This window comes from Panthera pardus, unplaced genomic scaffold (genome assembly GCF_024362965.1).
Source record: "Panthera pardus isolate Hobbes unplaced genomic scaffold, ASM2436296v1 HiC_scaffold_12, whole genome shotgun sequence".
Taxonomy (NCBI): domain Eukaryota; kingdom Metazoa; phylum Chordata; class Mammalia; order Carnivora; family Felidae; genus Panthera; species Panthera pardus.
This window is the reverse complement of record NW_026526677.1, coordinates 94,924,061-94,946,383: the sequence shown is the minus strand read 5'-3', so window position 1 is coordinate 94,946,383 and position 22,323 is coordinate 94,924,061. Positions and strand designations below refer to the sequence as shown.

At 49.5% G+C, this 22,323-nt stretch overlaps 1 protein-coding gene across 1 annotated transcript in view; it reads right to left on the bottom strand.

Moving 5' to 3' along the window:
- Nucleotides 1-22,039, bottom strand: part of CLMP (CXADR like membrane protein) — a 97,676-nt gene extending 75,637 nt beyond the window's left edge. Inside the window, 2 exon segments of the mRNA XM_053900353.1 lie at nucleotides 21,094-21,410; nucleotides 21,814-22,039. Coding sequence (XP_053756328.1) covers nucleotides 21,094-21,124 — 31 coding nt within the window. The 5' untranslated portion in view covers nucleotides 21,125-21,410; nucleotides 21,814-22,039.
- Nucleotides 22,040-22,323: the final 284 nt, after the last annotated feature.

Here is a 22,323-nt window from a genome sequence, read left to right as displayed (position 1 = left end):
GGAAGTTCCTCCTTTTGGCTAACTTAAATCTGGCTGCAATGAAGCCTGCTTTTTCTTGCTGCTTCCAGGGAAGTCAGGCCACAGCCATCTTATAGAGACTACCTACTTGGCCTGGGAACTCCCTGCTGCTTCGTCTGTCCCAGCTCAACCACCAGGTTTGGTTTTGTTTTTTACCTACCCATCCCTGGGCACCTACAGACAGATGAGTCTCAGACTCCATTCTCCCAGTCGTATGGTCCTATGTGGGGACAGAGGCAGGGGGAGGGAGCAAGAGACATAAAGATGCATTTATTACAACAAATTGTATTTGCGCAAATGGCGCTATGGGCAAAGTCTCTGGGAGCAGAGCCAACAGCAACCAGCTCTGCTTGGAACTGAGGGGTAAGATTTCGCAAAGGGGCTCACCTCTGATTTTGGCTATAAAGGTCAAGTAAGACTTTCCCAGGTAAAAAAGGAAGGGAAACGGTGTTTGTTTGTTTGTTTGTTTGTTTGTTTGTTTGTTTGTTTAGAGAGAGCACTAGAGAAAGAGTGAGCATGCGTGGGGGAGTGGGGCAGAGGGAAAGAGACAGAGGCAGAGAGAGAGAGAGAGAGAGAGAGAGAGAGAGAATCTCAAACAGGCTCCATGCTTAGCATGGAGCTCTACTTGGGGCTCAATCCCACGACCCTGGGATTACAACCTGAGTGGAAATCAAGAGTCGGACTCTCACCCGACTGAGCCACCCAGGTGCCCCAGGAGGGGAAAGGGTGTTGTAAGCAGAGGGAAGACCGTGCATGAAGGCTGGAAGATCTAAAAGGGTCTGCCCCATGCGGAACAGCAAATCACATGAAGGAGCTTGAACCCTGTCTTCTAGTCTAGAGGCAACAGGCAGCTGAAGCCTGTGCTAAGCCAAGGGGTATTAACCCTGGTCAGCTTTGAGTCATAGAAGGGAACCCTGGAGACAGTACAGGCTGGGCTGGGGAGGGAGCGGGAGAGGAGGAAGGGCCCCTGGGAGCCTCCTGTCTTTTTCCAGCAAAAGAGAAAGCCATTTCAGGAGGGGTGGCCCTTAGATATTTAAGCCATTATTGAAGCAACATTTAAAAATAAAAGGTATACCTACTTATTATACAAAACTTGGCCAATAAGGACAAAATAATGAGGAAAATAACTATCACCAGTAAAACTTCCTTACAGCCTTTTCTCGGTGCCTTTACATGAGCGCAAAGTAGCGACTGTACCGTATGTCCCGTTCTGTTGTGTTTTCATTAGTCAACATGATATCGTAAGCGTTACCCAAGTCATGAAAATTCTTTGTTATGTCTTGCTAACAGCATTCTATTCGATTGTACAGATTCACGAACATAATTTACTTACCCATGATCCTATCTGGGGACACTTAGTTTGTGCTAGTGTTTTTACTGCAGTAAACATTTTTGGACATAAACTTGGTACATTCTGTTTATCTCTTCAGCACAGGTTCCCAACAATGGCCAAGACTATGAGTATTTTTAAAATTCCTGAGGCAAAGGCGCCTGGCTGCCTCAGTTGGCTGAGCGTGCAACTCTCGATCTCGGGGTTGTGAGTTCGAGCCTCACGTTGGGTGGAGAGATTACTTAAAAATAAAATCTTAAAATTCCTGAAGCAGACTTCGAAACTATTCCTTAAAGTAGTTTGTGCTACATGTACCCCAATGTTTATAGCGGCACTTTCAACAACAGCCAAATTATGAAAGGAGCCTAAATGTCCATCAAGTGATGAATGGATAAAGATGTGGTTTGTATATACAACGGAATACTACTTGGCAATGAGAAAGAATGAAATCATGCCATTTGCAGCAACATGGATGGAACTGGAAGGTATTATGCTGAGTGAAATAAGTCACTCAGAGAAGGACAGATATCATATGTTTTCACTCATATGTGGATCTTGAGAAACTTAACAGAAGACCATGGGGGAAGGGAAGGGGAAAAAAATAGTTACAAAGACAGAGGGAGGGAGGCAAACCACAAGAGACTCTTAAACACAGAGGACAAACTGAGGGTGGATGGGGGGTTTGGGGGAGAGGGGAAAAGGGGTGATGGGCATTGAGGAGGGTGCTTATTGGGATGAGCACTGGGTGTTGTATGTATGCGATGAATCACGGGAATCTACCCCCCAAACCAAGAGCTCACTGTATACACCATATATTAGCCAACTTGACAATAAATGATATTAAAATAAATAAATAAATTAAATAAATACATACATACATAAATAAATAAAATGACAAAAATAAATAAATTTCAATTTTTGGTTAAAAATAAATAAAATAGTTTGTGCTAACTGTACCCCACTAATCGTAGATGAGCCTTCCTGGAGGGACTTTCTGAAAGCATCATACTCTTCCTCTTCACCGTTCTGATGACACCTTTTCAGGGTGCAGAACATGTCACCCCTGAATACCCTTGGGTCCAGACCAGGAGCCTCTCTCTCCTCTTTATCATTGCCTCAAAGCTAACACCCTCTTTCCCAGATTCCCCAGAATAATGGCCAGTAACAGCAGATATGGTTTGCCTTGATCTCTTAGAAAGAACTCATTTCTGGGATGGGACAGCAGGTCTAGGATTATCCCAAAGTGAGCCACGTGTCACTAATGCTCGAAAGATCAGCGCTGGCATTAGTCAGAGCACAGAACTGCTTTTCATGTGGCTGAAGCCACTGCAGAGCCTGATTTCTGGGAGATTCCCTGGTTCTGTCCTGTTACTGCTAAAGTATTTTTATGCTAGTCAGACCACAAACTTGCTCATGTTTGTAAAGCAGTCTTGGATGAATATATTCATGGACGCATGCAGATGTGAGCTGACACGTCTCTTTGTGCATGCCAGATGGAAGTCTGTGCCTAATAACCACAAGGGAATGACTGCACAGTGCCTGGCTCCCGACAGACATTTTAATGTATATGATCTCATCTCGAGAGTTGGTGTGGTTAGGGAAAAGAGCACAGACTTTGCAACAAGATATGTAGAGGGTGGTGACTTTGGCCAAGTTCCTCCGTCTCTAAGCGCCTTGCCTTCCTCCTTTGTGAAATGGGAGTTGTGTCCCCATTTGGCAGATAAGGAAACTGAGCCTCAGTGACAAGTGACATAGCTGATAGAAAAATGGAGCTCTCTGGGGCTCCCTACCTCCCTATCGATCTTAAAATTCCAGCTCCCTACGTCTAAACTTCTGCGAACCTTAAGCTTTCTACCTGATGGAGAGGCCAGGACTTACCTTCTTACACTTACTTAAATGCGTTTCTTACTACGATATGCTTCCTCATATCGCCCTCCAAATCCAGTTCGTTGGGAACAGGAGAGAATTTGAACATTTTTTTTTCCATGTGTAATAGGAAGTTCTGACTGTGGCCTTCTTTCTTATTCAGGGAAACAAGATGGTCCAGAGGAAGGGACAACACAAGCAAGGGTCATCTGGACTTAAATTATCCTGAATTCTGGCTCCTCTCCCACCTGGATACTAAGGCTCTGTCTCCCGAAATGTAATATTTCTCAGCTAAGCCTGACATTGGGTCTCCTTGAGCTGATTTATTAAGCTTTGGAAAAATAAATAACAGAGTCTCCCACTTGCTTCCTTCTTTTGAAGACGTGTTTGGTCTCTGGGGAGGCTTTGCAGTGGATGACCCCGCTGTCCTGTTCATTTTCTGAAGAAGGCCCTTCTGTCTAGAGGCAGCATCCTAACATGCTTTATCTTCTCTTTCTATTTCAGGGCCCATGGATTTCCTTTAATCTCGAAATTAAGAAACACTTCGGTTTTTTTTTTTTTTAATGGTTGTTTAGGGTTATTTAATTCATACCCTGTGACTCAATCCAGCATTCTTTCCACTGGCCAAAGCCATCTGGTTTGTGTTCATTGTGAAACATGATAATGGGATATTAAGTTTTTGAAAGTTCAGGCAGGAAAAGGGAGTGGGGGAGGCTCTATCTTACAAAAGTGGTAGCATTTCCTTCATTTTTCAAGACCCGCAAATGTAGTTGGAAGTACGTTAGCTTTGGCTGGATTGTGATTCACTTGGGCCATTGCATTTGTCAATAGAGACTCCAAACTCGTGAGTCTCAGTTTCAAGTGGAATCGGAACTCGGGGTGTCCCTCTAGCAAAGACGCTTCGGAGGAAGATGTTGGTCACCTGGATCCTGCATAAGAAGCTGGTCTGAAGGATCACATCCTGGCCTCCAGATCAGGTGCAAACTTTAAGGTTCATAGAAAGTTTTATTCCTAGGGCTGTGAGTTACCTCAAAGAAGTTTTCTCATCTGGTGATTTTTTTCCCCTTTCCCTTCCTTTAAAAAAAAAAAGTTTATGTATTTATTTATTTAAGTAACCTCTACACCCAATGTGGGGCTCGAACCCTCCACCCCAAGATCAAGAGTTACACATTTCTCCAACGGAGCCGGCCAGGCGCCCCTCATTGATTTTCTAAGTCTGGGGTATAACTAGCACGCTGGAACATGAAGACATTTTCATAGCTTCCTAGAGAAGAAAAAATATCCATGATGGAATATGAATGGCGTAAAATGAAATAAGAGTAAAACTCTTAAATCGCGCCCAGCATAGAGTTAGCACTCAGTACGTGTTAGTTGTTGTAGACAGAGGGTTGTTCTTGTGTGGTTGTCTTTTTGCCTTTTTGCTATTATTGTTGTTGAAATGCCATTTCCTTTTAGGAATAATTTTAACAGCATGCCGGTGGTTTGTATTTTTGTTGAATATCTGTAGTCAGCAATATTTGAAAAGTGGGCCCCACATTTATTTGGTCCCTGAAACCTAAAAGTCCGAGAAATACTGATTTAGGCATGCCTATACTTCAGATCAAATTCAGTCTAACCCATAAATGAATTCCTTTTCGAGTGACCTAACGGAAACTTAACCGCTCGGGCCATTCCACGTTGGCCCACAGGGAATGGATGTCTCTGGACAAGGAATTAGAGCGGTGATCCATGAACTCTACTGCTCTATAGACTTCCTTCCAAGGTTGAGATTGAGCAAATGGGACCCCGGTTGCTGAGCCCCACACCCCCTTGCTGAGAACCGTTCTCTACCCTTCTACTACCTCTTCTCCTGGGTCACTAGCACCTGCTGGAACCACTGGAGGCAGGAGCTGTGTCTCCCTCAAGAGATAGCCTCACCAGTGACAGCAGTCAGTTTCCTTCTGTGAGCCAAGCCTGTCAGGCCAAGCCTCACCTTTGCTGAGAATTAACAGTGTATGTGAAGAAGACAGAGCACGTATCTCCTTGGCTCTATTTATATCACACGAGTGAGAATCCTCATTTTGGGTGTAATACTTCATGTGTGACGTCTGGTGTGAGAGGCGCCAAGGTAACGTTCGTTCAGCTCTGAGTCCTAGACAAGCCCACTGCAGAGCAATACCGCTGTTCCTGGAGGTTTAGGACAGGTGCATCCTTCATTCATTTGTTCAACAAGTATGGTTGTGTACCATGGGTCAGACACCACAGGGGATGCGAAAACGATCAAACCAGGATCATGCCTTCAGAGAGCTTACAGTGAAAGAAGATGTGCGTGTGAACAATTACGTTTCAGAAGGTAGAAGGTGCTTGCTGACATAATGGAAAGTTGATGGCAGTTTAGAGCAGACAGAGATGACCTCGACTGGGGAGAATGAGAACGCTCTTAGGATACAGACAGTATTCAGGCCATTTCAGTCATCCTAGAGTAAGCCCTTTGCGTTCAGAGCCCTTCACTGGGAATCCTCACTACTTAGGGTATTTTGCTCCCTTTGATGCAGTATGTATTGGGGGTGGGGGTTCAGGAGACAAGGACATAGGCTGGGAAGATGGGAGGTGGACACTGACCCTGCGGCTCCTGTCTTCTGGGTGTCCTCTTGGAGATTCCGGTGGGTCATCTCATTCTTGCTGAATTGAGAACCCTGAAATTTGAGGCTTTATCGGGAAGACCAGCCCCGCTGGATTCCATTTTACTAAATTCTTCAACCCCAAGAACTTGATGGTTAACTTATTCTTGAACCCAAGTGGGAAGTACATGGGAATCTGGAGAAGCCAAACTGGGCTGCACATGCGAGTCTAGATCAAAATAAATCAGAAAACTACAAGGTAGCATGGAAATCTAAGAGGCTAAAGGGTCCTACCCCACCATCGGGATCATCTGGGTCAACACCTTCCCCAAGGCTTTCTAGGGACTGGAGATGGGTTTTCATCTTCCCTGGGTCCTTCTCCTGCCCACCCTCACAGTGAAGATCAGAATCTCAAAAATTCATTACTAGGGCTGTTATCCTTGTGGATTTGTGACATATATTTAAAATATCTTGATTATGGGGGCACTTGGGTGGCTTAGTCGGTTGAGCATCTGACTCTTGATTTCGGCCCAGGTCATGATCTCACGGTTCCTGGCATTTAGCCCGCAACGGGCTCTGTGCTGACAGAGTGGAGCTTGCTTGGGATTGTCTTTCAAAATAATATGTGTTTTATATATATATATATATATATACGTATATATATATACGTATATATATATTATGGTGGCAGTTTAATGGTCATATACATATATACATATATATATATATATATTGATTATGGTGGCAGTTTAATGGTCATATACACAAAATTAAATAAATAAATAAATAAATAAATAAATAAATAAATAAATATCTTGGTTATGGTAATAGTTTCATGGACATACATCCACGCCAAAACATAACAAACCATACATTTTAAATATGCATGGTATGTTGTATTTCGGTTATATCGCCATCATTGATGCTGTTTTTTTTTTTTAAGTACTTAGAATTGATGTCAAATAACCGCCCCAGACCAATGGCTTCAATAACTCAAGACCCCACCCCCCTGCATAGATCAGGCTCCCCTGTTTTGTGCGAAGTCTGTCCGTAGGGGAGGCCATGCATGCCAACACAATACAGAAAGTTACAATGGGAGGGCAGCCAGATTTGCGTCACTTCCCACTCGGATCCCCACTGTCCTCATTCCATCCAGCGTTCTCCCTCATGTTCACAGTCCAGGAGACCCACGCTCAAATCCTGGCTTGCCGTCACTTACTGATTGAGTGCCACTGAACAAGTTACTTCTCTGGGTTTCAGCATTCCGTCCATCTATAACATGGAGACCTCTTAGGGCTCCTACGGAGATTAATTCAGTCTACATATTGTGTGCCTGGCACATCTCATGGCTTCAGTCAATGATGGTGAGCCCGACTATTACGAAAACTAGGGGAAACCGTTCAAGGAAACTGGAGGGTTTGGTTCCAAAAGAGAAGAGCAGGATGGGAGACATACATGAAAGCAACTTCCCTCATTTATTCACAGGGCTTTGGGGGCAGAAAGAAGATATGTGGGGATACTGTGGTAGAAAGGACATTGTCCGTGCAGCCTATTGGCTGTGCATCTTGGGACGAGTTGCTTAACCTCCTCCCTCCGAGCCTCAGTTTCTGTATTTGTAAAATGGGGATTGAGACTACATACTTCAAGGCGTGGTTATTGGCCTGAGGTGACACACATATGAAAATATCTAGCACAGCACCCATCATAAAGTGGAGGATCCTTGGGACCCCGGGTGGCTCAGTAGGGTAAGCGTCCGGCTGTTGCTTTTGGCTCGGGTCATGACCTCAAGGTTCGTGAGTCCGAGCTTCGCGTCAGGCTCTGTGCTGACAGTGCAGAGCCTGCTTGGGATCCTCTCTCTCCCTCTCTCTCTGCCCCTCCCCACCCCTCTCAAAATAAATAAATAAGCTTTTTTTTTTTTTTAATGGAGGGTCCTTTACTTGCAAGGCAACTGTGGCAACTAATCTTTGTAGCCTCGGTTGGGGGCAGTTCCCAGGAAGGGTGACTCCAGCTCAGAGTAGAATGTCCTTCCCGGTAGTAAGAGCCGTCTCAGAGTGGAAGCATTTGTAAGTAGTGACTTCCTGTTGTTTGCTCCAATGGAGGACACAGGATCATCTTTGCAATCTCTAATTCAGGTGGCTATATTCCTGCAAACAGTCTTCCTGCAAACACTTCCTGTCCGTACCAAACACTTGGGCATTTTATGACAGTCTGTCCAACATCTTTCACCATTTCCTTCTCCTCGGCCGGTCTGGTCCCCCCACCAGACTTTGATGCGTGGGGTCTTGGGTCACGAAAGGGTCCTTCTCTACCCTCGGAACCAAGCACAGAGGGTTGCTTCACGATGGAAATCGGTTATCGTCTTTTAAAATCCACCCACACCCAAGCCCTTCGAGATCCCAGGGAAAACGACCAGACGAGAAGAAACTGTTACAAAACCGACCGACCTGGGTCACAGGCATCTCCCTTTATTACGACAGAGGTGACGGTTTGATTTCTTGGTGTCAGGGTGGGACGAGCATCACGGCAGAAATCAGCTTTGCCCGAAACCGCTCTCACTGAACGGATGAACACATTCATCTCCCCGCCTGCCTGTCACCCCGTCCCTGGGGCGGCCCTTATTTCAGAGTCCCTACTGGCCGTGTGACTTGGAAGAGAGGGAAAGTTGACAAATGTGGGTTATGCTTCTTTTAGTCCGAGGCCGCGCTGCCAGCCCAGAAATACGAATGTCTTTTCCTACCTTGCCCGGTGCCTGCGATTTTAACGTCTTGACGGTCAGGCTGCAGGGCCCGGAGACGAGCAGAAGATAACGGGCCAGCACCGTCACGGAAAGGCCTGGAACCAAGGCGTTGACCCCGGTTTGCTTCGAGAAGAGCCAAGGTCTAGAGAAGCTGTTGGGACCTAGCAGGAGCTGGCAACCGCATCCTCTCCCGGAGTACAGGTTCAATCACTTCTTGTTTGCAAAGCTGGGTTCAGCTCTTGTGACAAGGAGCCAGGCACCAAACGGGGGAAAAAAACGCATGGGTTCGGAATACCGCTTTTACAGCCTCATTATTCCTTCAATAACTAACCACCAAGGGTGGGTCTGCTTTTTGCCACGCGTAGCTCTGTTGTATGTTAAGTGCCTCCCTGTGCTTTCATTTCAGGTGTTTGAGTCCCCAGCCCCGGGGGGGAGCTTAGCCCGCTGCCACTTCATTGCATGAAGTCTGGGTAATTGGCTGCTCACTACGGACAGTGCCAGCCTCTCCCGAGTCGAAGGGAGGGTGAGTCCAAGGAACTTCAGAGCCTTAATAAGAACATCATCGTTTCACAGACGGAGAAGCTGAACCCTGGATCGTGTCACGCCGAGACAGCATCAAGCCACTCTCCCACTTTGCACGCACCCCAGTTGGGTCACACATGGGACCCCTGACTTCCTTCTTCCTCAGCCTATAAGCCTTGTGTGTGTAACGCACATCAGCTGAGGTCACGGCCAAGCTTTTCCCAGGTCAGACAATTCAGGTCCAAATCTGCCATTTCCCCAACTCCTGTCAAAGGTGTCTTAGATCCTGCTCTATGTAGCTTCTCAGATGTTTCTTTTCTTTCTCTTTCTTTCTTTTCTTTCTTTCTTTCTTTCTTTCTTTCTTTCTTTCTTTCTTTCTTTCTTTGTTTTCTTTTCTTTTTTTTTAACGTTTATTTATTTTTGAGACAGAGAGAGACAGAACATGAGCAGGGGAGGGGCAGAGAGAGAGGAAGACACAGAATCCAAAGCAGGTTCCAGGCTCCGAGCTGTCAGCACAGAGCCCGACGCGGGGCTCGAACTCATGAGCCGCGAGATCATGACCTGAGCCGAAGTCGGAAGCTCAACCGACAGAGCCACCCAGGCGCCCCATTTCTCAGATGTTTCTTATGTTCAGTGGGGATCCCGCACAGACCTTGCAGCATCTGGTTCAGTGGGGCCTGAGATTCTGCCTGTCTAACCAGCTGCCTGTGATACCGCTGCTGCTGATGTGAGGACCACACTTTGAGTAGCCGGATGGTTGACCAGCAGAACGGTCTTCCCGGGACGGTTGTGGTTTCAGCGCTGAAAATCCTGTGTGTCCACATCCTGAGAAACCCCGCGATCCTGGGCAAATCAGCGTGGTCCGTCACCGCACATACGAAATCTCAAACCTCCCCAGAGAGGAGAGCAGCCATACCGGGCAAGGATCTTTCATTCAGCGCACACTCAGCGAGCTTCCGGGACAACAGACGACAGGGTGGGGGCAGGGAAGAGGCCAGCTCAGGCCCGTGGGATGATGCTGCTGCCACTCCTAAGGGGGCTCCAGCTCGTGTGGAGAAGTGGCACAAGCAATGATTCGGGGGCCAGGAGAACTGGCTTCTCGTTCTGGCTCTGCTACTAACTGGGGGACATCCCTTAACCTCTCTGATCCCTCTTCTATAAAATGGAAGTTGCCATTACCTGCCTCACCATGCTGTCATGAAGAGCTAATGTATGCAGAAAAGCACTGAGCCTGGAAATAAAATAAAATAAAATGTAAAAATATCGCTAAAATCCCACCCCTGTTTTCGGTGTTCATCGGCCAATGAGCGTTTCTTCTGCTCGCCCTGCCTCGGTGACACTGGGCTAGTTAGTGAGGTGCTGGGTAAATCCGCCAAGGCAGAGGAGAAAGGAAGAGAAAGAGGAATTTTAACTCCGTGTACCCAAGGACGAGCCATTCACCTCCAGAGGGCCAGGGAATGAGTCGGTCAGCATGGCTGGGCTGGCCTTCTCCACTAATGAGGCTAAAAGTTCAGATTAGGCCGGAAGGGAAAGCCTCAGGTTTCCCAAATTATTACAGCACATGGAACATGGAAAATAAGTCCCCAACGTGTAAAAGGGCTGACAACTATAGGCTCCCCACCAACCGGGCGGAAAGCAGAGGGTTTTCAGGGTGTCTGGCCACTTCCCACCTATGCACCTGCTCACTGCACAGCCCTGACCATCCCCTTACAAAGAGAGGGTGTAGTCCTGTTCCAGGAACGACCAACGGTGGTTGGCCTCCTGGGGGGTAGGGTTTCCAGGCACGCTGGACGGGCTGCTCTATCTGGAAATCTTTCCACCATCTTCTGTTTTGTGCCTAAGATCACCATTTCCTCCTCGGGGTCTTTCTGATGATGAAGAATCCTCATTAAAGATACTCTAGGAAGGGACACCTGGGTGGCTCAGTCGATGAAGCATCTGACTCCTGATTTTTGGCTCGGGGCATGATTTCGCAGTTCGTGAGTTCCAGCCCCGCATCGGGCTCTGCTGCTGACAGCATCGAGCCAGCCTGGGATTCTCTCTCCCTCTCTCTCTGCCCCTCCCCTGCTCACCCTCTCCCGGACCCCTCTCTCTCAAAATAAATAAACTTAAAAAAAAAAAAAAGATGCTCTAGGAAGAGATCAGCTTTTTATTTTTGTAAGCTTATACTTTATATTCATCAACTTTTTCATTCATAAGTTTGTTATTTATTATTTATTTTTAAATGTTTATTTTAAGAGAGACAGAGTACCAGTGGGGGAGGGGCAGAGGGAGAGGGAGACACAGAATCCGAAGCAGGCGCCAGGCTCTGAACTGTCAGCACAGAGCCCTACGCGGGGCTCGAGCCCACGAACAGTGAGATCATGACCTGAGCCGAAATCAAGAGCTGGAGGTTTAACCGACTAAGCCACCCAGGCTCCCCACTCTGTTTTCTTTCTCTCTCTCTCTCTCTCTCTCTCTCTCTCTGTGCATGTGTCTGTTTCTGTCTCTCCCCGTGTATCTCATCTCTCTCTGTGTGTTTCTGTGTACGTGGTGTCTGTGTCTCTCTCTCATTTGGTGCCAGATCTGACAGCAGGGCATACTGGGCCCAATGAGAGACTGAAAGAGCGAGGAGAAGGTCAGGTTAACGTGGCAGGCGTGTGAGGGACTAGATTCCTCAGGGCTGGGGAAGCGGCAGGACTCCGGGAACAGGGAGGGAGAGGCAGTGGAGCGGAGAGGGTGGTTGTGGAGAGGTGGCCCCGTTTCTGCCTCTTCTCCTTTGAGGGGAGAGAGGGTAAGGCGGGAGCCTGTTGTGCTTGGCCGTTGGCCGAAGCAGCCTGGGGGGATGAAACTCCACCAGAGGGAAGCAGATGGAGAGCAGGCCTCGGCTGGACACCCAGACCCTACCTGCCTGGCCCAAGGATGCATTCGGAGTGGGAATTCTAGGTCTGCAGAAATCTGGGACGCTCTGCTCAGCCCCGTTCAGGGGAGAGGGCTGTCACACTCTCTGTTGTTCAGGTCAGTGGAAAAAACAGACATTTTCCTTCTCACCTTGAGGTTTTCCTGTCCTCCCAAATTTAAAAAGGAAATATAACTCAACACATCTTGAATGTGGGTGCTGGGCGTGCTGCAGTCTAATTCTGGTCAGGACGAAAGACAGCCTGGAAAGTGGGTGGACAAAGGGCTGACACTTCCTTCGGAGGCCACATCCTCAGAGGCCAGGCACACCTTGGTCCCTGAGCGGCCTCCCGTCTGGGCGTCACAACACGGAGGTTACCCACCTGTCTCTTTATTCCCGTCTCCCCTGGATCATTGCTGAAGCAGGAGGCAAACCCAGCTCCAGTCCGTATGACAGAACACCTGACCCCTTGTCTCACTTTGCTGACCTATAAAGTGGGATACTGGGGGCGCCTGGGTGGCTCAGTCGGTTAAGAGTCTGTCTCTTGATTTCAGCTCAGGTCATGATCTCATGGCTCATGAGTCCGAGCCCTGTGTCGGGCTCTGTACTGGCGGTGTGGAGCCTCCTTGGGATTCTCTCTTTTTCTCTTTCTTTCTCTCTTTCTGCCCCTCCCTTGCTCACATACTCTGTCAAACTAAAAACTAAACACGAAAAAATAAGAATAATAAAATGGGGATAATAATATCTGCCTCACAGCTTGTTAGGAGGATCCAAGAAACCACTCGTATGGAAGTCCCTAGTACAATGCCTAGTACGTAGTTGATGCTCAATAAGACACCACCTGACGGCGAATGCAGAAATGAGGCACCCAGTGTCTGCCCGGCGGGGGCAGCCCACGTTGGCACAGGCATTCGGGAGCACGTAGCGGCGAGGACAGAGCCTGGGGAAAGAGGGGCTTCGCGCTGAGCTACTGTCTCAGCAACCTGCACACAGGGTGCCAGGTGGGGTAAGGAAGGGCACCTCTTGCCCAGGGTTACGTGACGCAAACATTACTCTCCCAGGGCGGCTGCACGCAGTTAGCGGGGGGCACAGATGGGGTCTGTGCACCTGTTGGGGTCCCGGAGCAGGGACTCATTCCCCAGAGGACATCTGGGGACTTGTCTGCATGGGGGAGGAGCAGCAGTGGCCGGAGCTCCACAGGCTGGCCCTGCCGGCCCGGTGTCAGCTGACTCCAAGCAGAATATACCCACATCGGCCAAATCCCCATGGGCCGACCCTCCCCCAGCAAGGACAGTCACGGTCATCACCACGGCCATTGGATTCCTTTGTCCCAAGCAGGGCGCTGAGATTCTTTATATGCACGACCTCGGGTAACTGTCTACAAACCTGTGACATCGTCACTAGGTGCGGTGGCCGGGGAGAAAAGTAAGGGCAGGAAGGTGAGGGTCACGTGATGGGGAGGTGGCCGAGCAGGGCTTCAAAGCTGGGGTCTGAGGAGCCCGGGGCCCTGGCTCTTACTGAAGTCGCCGCACTGCTGGTCCTTCCATGCTTCCCCTGCTCTTCCCTTGAAGAGTGATTGGAAATAATTGGAACTGTCACTGGAAGTAATGAGAAGTGACAGAGGCTGGGTTAGAGGCTTACTGCTCCCAGTCTGAACGATCCCGACAAAGCCCAGCCTAAATTTAAACAATGAAGTCACAAGGCAATTTCCCCCCCTCTGAGATCTGATTGCCCCGCCCTCCAACCAGAAAAGTAAGACTATGACGGGAGCCGAGTCTCTGCTCAATACAATGGATTTCTCTTGGAACAAAAAGTCCTTCTTGGCTTGATCCTATGTGCTTTCCATGTGGACAAATACCAATTACAGCCGTGGGTGAACAGACCTCTGCTCTTAATCACGAGATCCAAATTCATCGATGTATTTCTTTCTCTTTTTCTTTCCTTTTTTTTTTTTTTTCTAACATCCCCCGAAGGATGAGGCAATAGAGACAGCTAGGGAGCTGGCAGGCTGTGATGAAGGATGAGACCATAATCTTCAATAGGCAAGGACATCAGGAAGTTCAATCCCTCCAGGAAGCACCTGGCCGAATGCCAAGGACACACACCACTTAAGTATCCTTTCTGATGATGATGGGGGGGATCCATCACACCCCCCACCCACCCCCGAGCTGTTTATTTAGCACCAACCTCAGGATGTGTTAGTGCTGTGAAGGATAGAAGGACAGCTGGCCCAGTCCCTGAAGACCTACACGAGAAGAAATACCCTCTTTCCACAAGACAGCTCATAATAAAGTTCCTTTCCTCCTTGGGACTCCTAGAAATCTTGGTACTTTCCTCGACGAGAGCGCTTTCATATATCGGTAATTCCTCGTTTATGCCTATTTCGCCCCCACTGGCCTGAGTTCTTAGGCGGTGGAAACCGTGGCTTTCTCATATCCCGGGGTCTGAGAGCCTACTACGGGACCTGAATCCACGAGGCACCTCCCTTCTACCTCCCTCGCTGTGTCACTTCAGAAAAACCTCCAAAATCCCCCCACTGGCTGGGGAGCCATTCTGAAGATCGTTGCCCATTTTCTCTTCCCCGCTTCCCCGTGGGCGCAAGGGAGACCGCTTTCTCCCCTGCCTCCTACTGAAACAAAGCAGCTTTCAGTCTTATCACTCCCAGACTCTGGCTGATGCGGGACACACAGGGATCCAACGGACGGCCACTAACAAAATAAAGGTTGTTTGATTTCAGCATTCCTTCCCATTTTGATCTATATGGTGCCAAAGGAAATAAGCTTTTGTTTTTCTGGAATCCAGATACTTAGGAAGTTCAGATAACCAGATTTTTTGTTTGTTTGTTTTTTGGTACAGTCTGCATTCTTTTTTGGAAGGGGAGGCAAAGAAGTCAAAACTGCTGAAAACAGGGATTTAACTAGAAAAGCCACACATAGGGCGAGTCATACCCAATCATTCACCTTCACCACCCATAGCCACAGGACCGTGTGCTAAAGACGATAGTTCACGAATCTGACCCCGAAGCAGGGCAAGGTCTCTTGAATACTAACTACCTCGATATTAATTTGAATAACCTTGGATAACTAACTACAAGAGTCTTCTGCTTAATCAGAAGAGCTAGTAATCCATGTGAGACATACACAGGAATGCTAAATCATAAACAATAGTCATATTAACCCAACCCACACAAGCCAGATTAACCATTTGGATGGAATAGGGGAAGGGGGTAAGTGATAAATGTCCTAACTGTATTTTCCACCATAGGGTTTGTCCTCTGGCATCCTGTAAATGAAGCCTCTGCTTCTTGGTAATATATTCTTGATTCTAGAATATTTCTGTCCCTCCTGGTAAATGAAAAGCAAATGGTCTCTGGAATCTGAAGTGCTGGGTTGCTATTCTGGCTCAACTATTTACTAACAGGGTAGGCTTGAGAAACTTACTTGAATTCTCTAAGCCTCAGTTTATTTATCTGTAAAATGGCGTAATAATGACATTTGCCCTCAAAGAGTGATTTAGGGATGAGGTAAAGTATGTTAATAAACTTTGTAAATTGCTCAACCTTGTACGATTGTTAGACCTGAATTCTACTGTCATGATAATCTTACTCTTATAATCCTCTCTCAGGTACTACAAGTAACCTAATAATATACAATTCATATCTCGAAACCTAACCACAAGTTCAAAACCGTGCAAGGAACCCATTAAGCCACACACTTAATAGATCACTTTATTATATGTGAATTACACCTTATTTTTAATGCTTAATGCTTGCAAATAGTTTCACACAATAAACCCTCCATGCAGAAGTTTACTCTGGTGTCCACGCCGGGGGCTGTTTTGTAGGCAACTTTGCTTAGGATGAGGTCATGTAGGTGAGTATTTCAGTTACTAACCTTCTGGGGCATAGGATTCTAACCACCCATCCTGACCTTGAATGACCTTCCCTCCCTCGTTAACAGTGCCACAGTGCACTTCCATGGTGAAGTCTCTACTGCTCTCTTCGCATTAGGCAGAATGCCCTTCTGGATTTATAATCATATGCAACCAACTGCCATGAGTGGACAGTGCGTGAAAAAAATCAGAAACGCATGCCAACACCCATGTGTTCCCAAACCCCAACCGCATTTAGACCAGCCAGCAAATTCTCAGAATTAAAAAAAAAAACAAAAACACAGAGAATGTTAATGATGTACAGAAACTTAGAGATAACCTTAGTCTAATGATCTCACATCACAGAAGAAGAAACTGAGGTTCAAAGTGGTAGAATTCACCCAGAATAACCTGGCAAAATTATGAAGGCGCCAGAGCTACTGGTTTTCCAATCTATTCCTTGTAAACACACACACACACACACACACACACACACACACACACACACACCCTCTTTGGGACTATGGGTATAATTCTCTTTTTCTGAACACACCAGACATTCTACAAGGCACTGCAGAAGTTTCCAGGATTTCCACTTATGATGGCTAAATTGGAATGTTACGACATCTGCCCTATTTTTCAGGCAATTTCTCAACACAAAAACCAATGCCAATTAATCAGCACGTAGCACATTTCACTGAAGCATCCGAAGCGCAGTTGTGATCTTGGAGCTTAACTACATGAGCTGAAAAGGAAGGAGAGACCTTTTCTATTTCAAGAATGTGTGATAGAACAGATTATGGAATCAGGATTCCAGTCTTGGCCTTTCTATGAAGCTAGCTGTTTGACTTCAGCTGAGTCTTTCTGAACTCTGGTTCCTCCTTCACCATAAGAAAAGGAGTAGGTTTAGATCAAGGATTTACTCGGTCCCGAGGAAGGGCATTAGGATGTCCACGAATCCCTAGAGGTTACAGGCAAAATTCAACGTATATACGCCTTTTTCTAAGAAATGGTTTCATGGGTTTCATCCGATTCTCAGTGGGGTCTGCAATTCCACAATTCTGTGTATATTTTTTTTTCAAGTGGTACTAGTCCCATTTGCATGAATGGACAAGAAAGCACAAAGGCAAAGCTGAGTTAAAACTGGGCTCCTCACAATTGTGTCCTTCCACAGTCAGAGTGACCATCCTCCAATCTTTCACCTCTCTTGACCTTGAATGTTCCAAAAATCCAACTCTCTTAACAAACGGTCCACAGCTTTTAGTCTACGCAAGGTACTGAAAGTGGTACATGGATAAAGGAGACGCTGGACCTGCCTGCGTGGAGCCTACGCTCTCACCGGGGCAAAGACAAGCCTCCGGATCACTATCATGTCAAGCAGCCTCACAGACTACTGTGATCCAAAAGAAGGAAAGTGTATCCTGTTGGGGGAAATCATGGAAGGGCATATGGAGGAAGCGGTATTGGGGGTGAGATGTGCGGGGGTGAACAAGATTTTGATCTGCTGGGGTAGGGGGAGAATAAGAGGGCATCTCTGGTGGAGGGATTCTCATAGGCCAGAAGAATAGAAACAGAAAGAAGCATGGGGCTTGTGTAGGGCACAGGAAATAATCCAGATTCCCTGTAGAGCTGCCTGGGGTGGGAGGAGAGGGGTTGTGAATGACATTGTGTAAAATCTTCGAATGAGAATGGTGTTGGTACTCAATGTTATAAGCAATGGAGATTTCCAAAGGTTTATGGACGAAGGGAGTAAAATCATAGAATTCTAGGAATTCTGAATGAAAGATCTCTTTACCCCTGTTTTAGGGACAAGAGAGTCAGAACAAGAACCCAGAGAGCTTGCCAGATTCCTAAGTCCAAATTCTTTGCATTATACCAGCTGCCTCACGAGGTCCCTCTGGTAGCAGTGTGTAGGGTGGAGAAGGAAGAGTTCAGGCAGGAGACCAATATGGCAGCCATTACAGGAGTCCAAGTGAGAATTTAAGGTGGAATAAAGAGAACCTGAGCATCAGGGGAGGGAGGCAGTCAGAGCAGGGGCTGGGGCTGGGGGAGCCCATGAAATATCCCTTTTCTCTCCTCCATGAAGCTCAGAGCATTACGTGTTCATTCACATCAGAGGGGTGTGGCATTTGATTTCACTCACCGGCAGGTCCAGAGTCAACCGGTCCATCCTTGCTCAGCTTATGAACTCTTAGCCCTCCCAACTCCCCTTCAGTGCTGTGCATTCTCTAGAGAAAAGAGGCCAGAAATCACGCCGGCAGTGATCATAAGCAGCCCTGGAACTGTTCCTTTAAGGGACCGGTAGACGATTTTAGGATTCAGGCAACTCTGAGGGTTTTCTTTCTGGCTTTGCTAGAGTGCCAGGCATACCATGGCTCAAAACCACTTAGCAAATGAGGTTCATCCAGCCCACAGGAGTGCTTCCCTGGGGGCTTCTGACCCATGCAGGAATGTCTGGCATAGAGGGGTCCCTTCCAGTGTTTTTCCCTTCAGTGGCCGGTCTCTGGATCACCAGCATCACCTCAGGTCTGTTGCTTTGTCCCCTGCCCAGACCCGTCAGCTCATCAGCTCTGTGACGGGCTCATCTTTCTTGAACTGGGATGTCAGGAGTCTGAGTACGTCTGACCAAGAACATAGGTGTGGCAAAAGCTGGATAGTGTGAATGGCAAACATCCAGTTGTGCAGAATGCTAAGTCTATAGTCTACTTTTTCCCTTCTACGTTGGCCTTTCATTTGCGCCAGTTTTATAAAGACAGAACCAACAAGGGAATCATGAGAAGCAGCTTCTAGGAGAAAGAAAGTCTCAACCCAACAGATTATTTTCTTGCCAGAGGAACGGCCACACGTAACAGGCGTGCAGTAAAGAGGGGACAGTGAATCAGTGACATCTTTTTGATGCTTGTCTTATCAGTTCCTCTTTCTCATGAACCAAGAGGATGACGATCCTCGAGGCCAGCCAGTTGATTTCAACGGACCACGTGGGACAGTCACTTTTCACTTTCCACCGTAAACTGTGCCCAAACAGTGCTGGTATGGAGCAGGTGTTCAGACAGGCTTAGCTTTAGTTTTCTCTCCCTTCCCCAGACTCCTCACTGGCAGACTCGCTCTGACACCTCAGGCTTCATGACGAGGGCTAAACTGGATTTCGCTACAAACAACACCTTCAAGTCCTTCTGTCGCGAAAGAAGGCTGTACTCACTGCGGTTTAGCAAGCCACCTCTTGAGGCAAACAACCTACATTCAAGCCCCATCTCCGTAAGTTCACTACGAGCTTACAGCCTCAAGCAAGTTCTCTGACCTCTTTACACCTTGATTTCCATTAAAACGGGGATAATGACAGTGGGTAGCCAATAAGATTGGTGTGAAGGATAAATGAGTTAACAAGGTGGTGCATATCTAGCACGCGGGGTAAGTACTTAAAGAACTCCAGCTGCTTTTCATAAGGGAGCTCTGAAGTTTGAGTCTACTGAACATCTGGTGATTCATAGCTTCGGGCTAGGGGCCAGTAAAGGGGACCAAGGTGCCATCCAGATACACCAGCTGTGCACCGAAGCAGCACTGCAAGACTCGGCCAAGTATCAAGGACAACACAGTGGTTCCCCACCTGCCCTACTTGAGCAATAGTTTAGGCTAATCCACCTTCTTTATTCCTCTAACCTGGGTGATTATTGGCCCGAGGCTGGCCTCCAAAGGCCTGCACGTGGCCTCCTGGGTTTGTACGTTTAAAAACAAAAGAGAGGGGCGCCTGGGTGGCTCAAGTCCATGCAGTGTCTGACTTCGGCTCAGGTCATGATCTCAGTCCGTGAGTTCGAGCCCCGCGTCGGGCTCTGTGCTGACGGCTCAGAGCCCGGAGCCTTCTTTGGATGCTGTGTCTCCCTCTCTCTCTGCCCCTCCCCTGCTCATGCTCTGTCTCAAAAATAAACAAAAACATTAAAAAAAATTTTTTTAAACAAAAGAGAGACAGAGAGCTCTAGCCATCTGAGTCAGGGTGGCTGTTTTGTGCCTCTTCACTTCGGTTTGGGTTTCGTTTTTCTATTTCTAGACATCAGGCCCTGTCGCCCTCCCGGTGTTTCAGGCTGTCGGAGCTACGTGGGGATTTAGGAACCATCTAATGGGCTTGTTTCGGAGCCAAGGAAACCGAAGCCCTGGGTAGTGAGTAAAGTTGCTCGAGATCACCCAGCTAGTCAGCTCAAAGTCAGGACTCGTTCTGTCGGGAGGTCCGGTGTCCCAGGCCGTGCGCGCTCTACCAAACCCAGCTGGGTTCGGTTTCCTGAACCCTGGCTAACTTTTCTGTCCTGTCCCCAGGGATCCCCACCTTCCCTGGTGCACACCACGACTTTTCTTCAGCTCAGCTCCTGCCTGCCCCTGGCGCCTCAGACACTCCTGGTCTTCCTGTCCGCTCTTGCCCACACACATCCTTGATGGGAACTGTCCTGCCCTGTCCTGCAAACCTGACTGCTTCCAGCCCAAGTGCGTCTGCGCCTTAGGGCCTGTGAGGTTTCAGGAGCCCGGCCTGGGTGACATCCAGATGGACACCGGGAAAGCTCTTCTTTGCCCCAGAACCTGATCCTCTCTGTTCTTCTCTTCCCACTCCATTTTCCTCTGTCTTCCCGACTCTCTGTCGCTCAATCTCCCTCCGTCTTCCTCCTCTGCTTCCTATCCCCCCTTCTCCTCTTTTCTCTCTAGCTCCCAGCCCGGTCCCCTTGTCCCTCTTCTCTCCCTCCGTCCTCACTTTCCCGTTCCTGGTCCCGCCTGCGCTCTGCCCCTTTCCCTCTCCTCCTTTTCGTCCCCGCACCCTCCCCCGTCTCTTCCTCCACTCCCTTCCTCTCACCCTTCCACACATCTGTTTCTAATCTGAGCCCTCGAGGCGCCCGTTTGAAACAAAAAAGCTCCCCCCACCCTCAGGAACCTGGCACAAAAATTCCTGAATAAACCTTCCTCCCTCCTCCGATCCTCCCCGCGTCCCCAGATACTCCTGAAACTGACCACCAGCCCTCCCCCCCCCCCCAACCCTCCGCATCAGACGGTTCACGCCCAAAGTCCCCCCGGAGACGCGCCACCCCCCGCCCCCCGCCCCCCGCCCCCGGCCCCCAGCCCGCTCCCGGGCCCAGATGTGCGAGCCGCTGGCGATGGCCGACCGGGCGGGTCTCCGCAGCCAGATGTGTGCCCCCGCCCCCCAACCCCGCGCGGCGAGCGGGGACCCGGGCGCCCGCGCTCCCCGGGGGCCGCGGGGACGGCCTTGCGGAGCTGGCCCGCGCTCGCGAGCACTCACCTAGGCAGAGGAGGAGGAGGAGGAGGCTCATCCCGACGCCCCGGGCGCGGGCGCTCCCGCGCTCAGCCGCTGCTGGGCTCCGGGCCGGCGGGGCGCAGCCGACGGACCTCGGGCGAGCCGGGCGCGGCGCCTCGGGGTGCGCGCGGGGCGGCCGCAGCCATGTGCCGGCGCGGGAGCCGTCCCCGCGCCCGGTCCCCGCGCCCCCCGCCACCCCCCCGGCGCCGAGGGGCAGCTCGCGCCCGGACGGGAGCGGGGACCAGGGTCGGGGAGGACAGGGCCAAGCGGGAAGACGCTACCGCTGCGCCGAACACTTTTCCCTGTTAGGAAAGAAAAAAGAAGTGAAGAAAGAGGGGGGGGGAAGAGTGAGCTGGAACCACATGGTCGCCTCCCACCGGCAGCCCCTCCCTCGCCCGCGCCCCCCCCCCCCCCTCCGCCCCGCGCCCGCCCTCGCGCAGCCGGGCCCGCCGCCGGGGCCGGGAGGGCAGGGGGCCGGGCCGCACCGACCCGCGCGGGGGATCGGCTGAGGCCTGGCCGCGCGTCTCCGGCTCCGTTCTCACTTTGTGCCTCTCTCCACTTCTCCCTGGCATCTCGTTTTCTCGCCCCCACTCACCCTCTGTGCTTCCAACTCTCTCCCTCATCTGCCCTCCCTCCCGCCACCGTCTCTCTCTCTCTCTCTTCATTTCTCTCCCATTTACATTCTTCTGGCCGCTCCCCTCTCACCTCCTCCCTCCTCTCCCTTCTTCCCTCGCTCCTTCTCTCCTCTGCTCGGCCCTCCCTGTCTGGCTGCGTCGTAGGAAAGCGCAGGCTGACCATAAGGACGGTTAGGCGTGGAAGGGACTGCGACGGTCCGGCAGCCCTCCGCTGGCTGCTCCCTGCCTGCTTGGGAACCCCAGCCACCCTTCGCCTGGCCCTCCCTTGGCCTTTCGCATTCGCGCTCTCTCTCTCTCTCTTTCTGCTGTCAGTATTTACAGCAGCCCATCCTCAGATCCCCCGGGGGAGGGGGCCGTCCAGACCTCAGTGGAACTGGTCCATTAGGAAGCACTACACGTGGCTCTGGCCCAAATAGGCATCACTCCCTTTCAGAAAGAAAAGGCAGAAGGCGTGCAATTCCCTCCTGCCAGGGCCAGGCTCCTGGGCCCCAGGGACCCGCCTGCCGGCCAGTGGCACAGGTGGGAGCTGGCCTAAGGGAGGGAGAGGTCTGCCCTAGAGGGCCCTGGAGCATAGAGGATA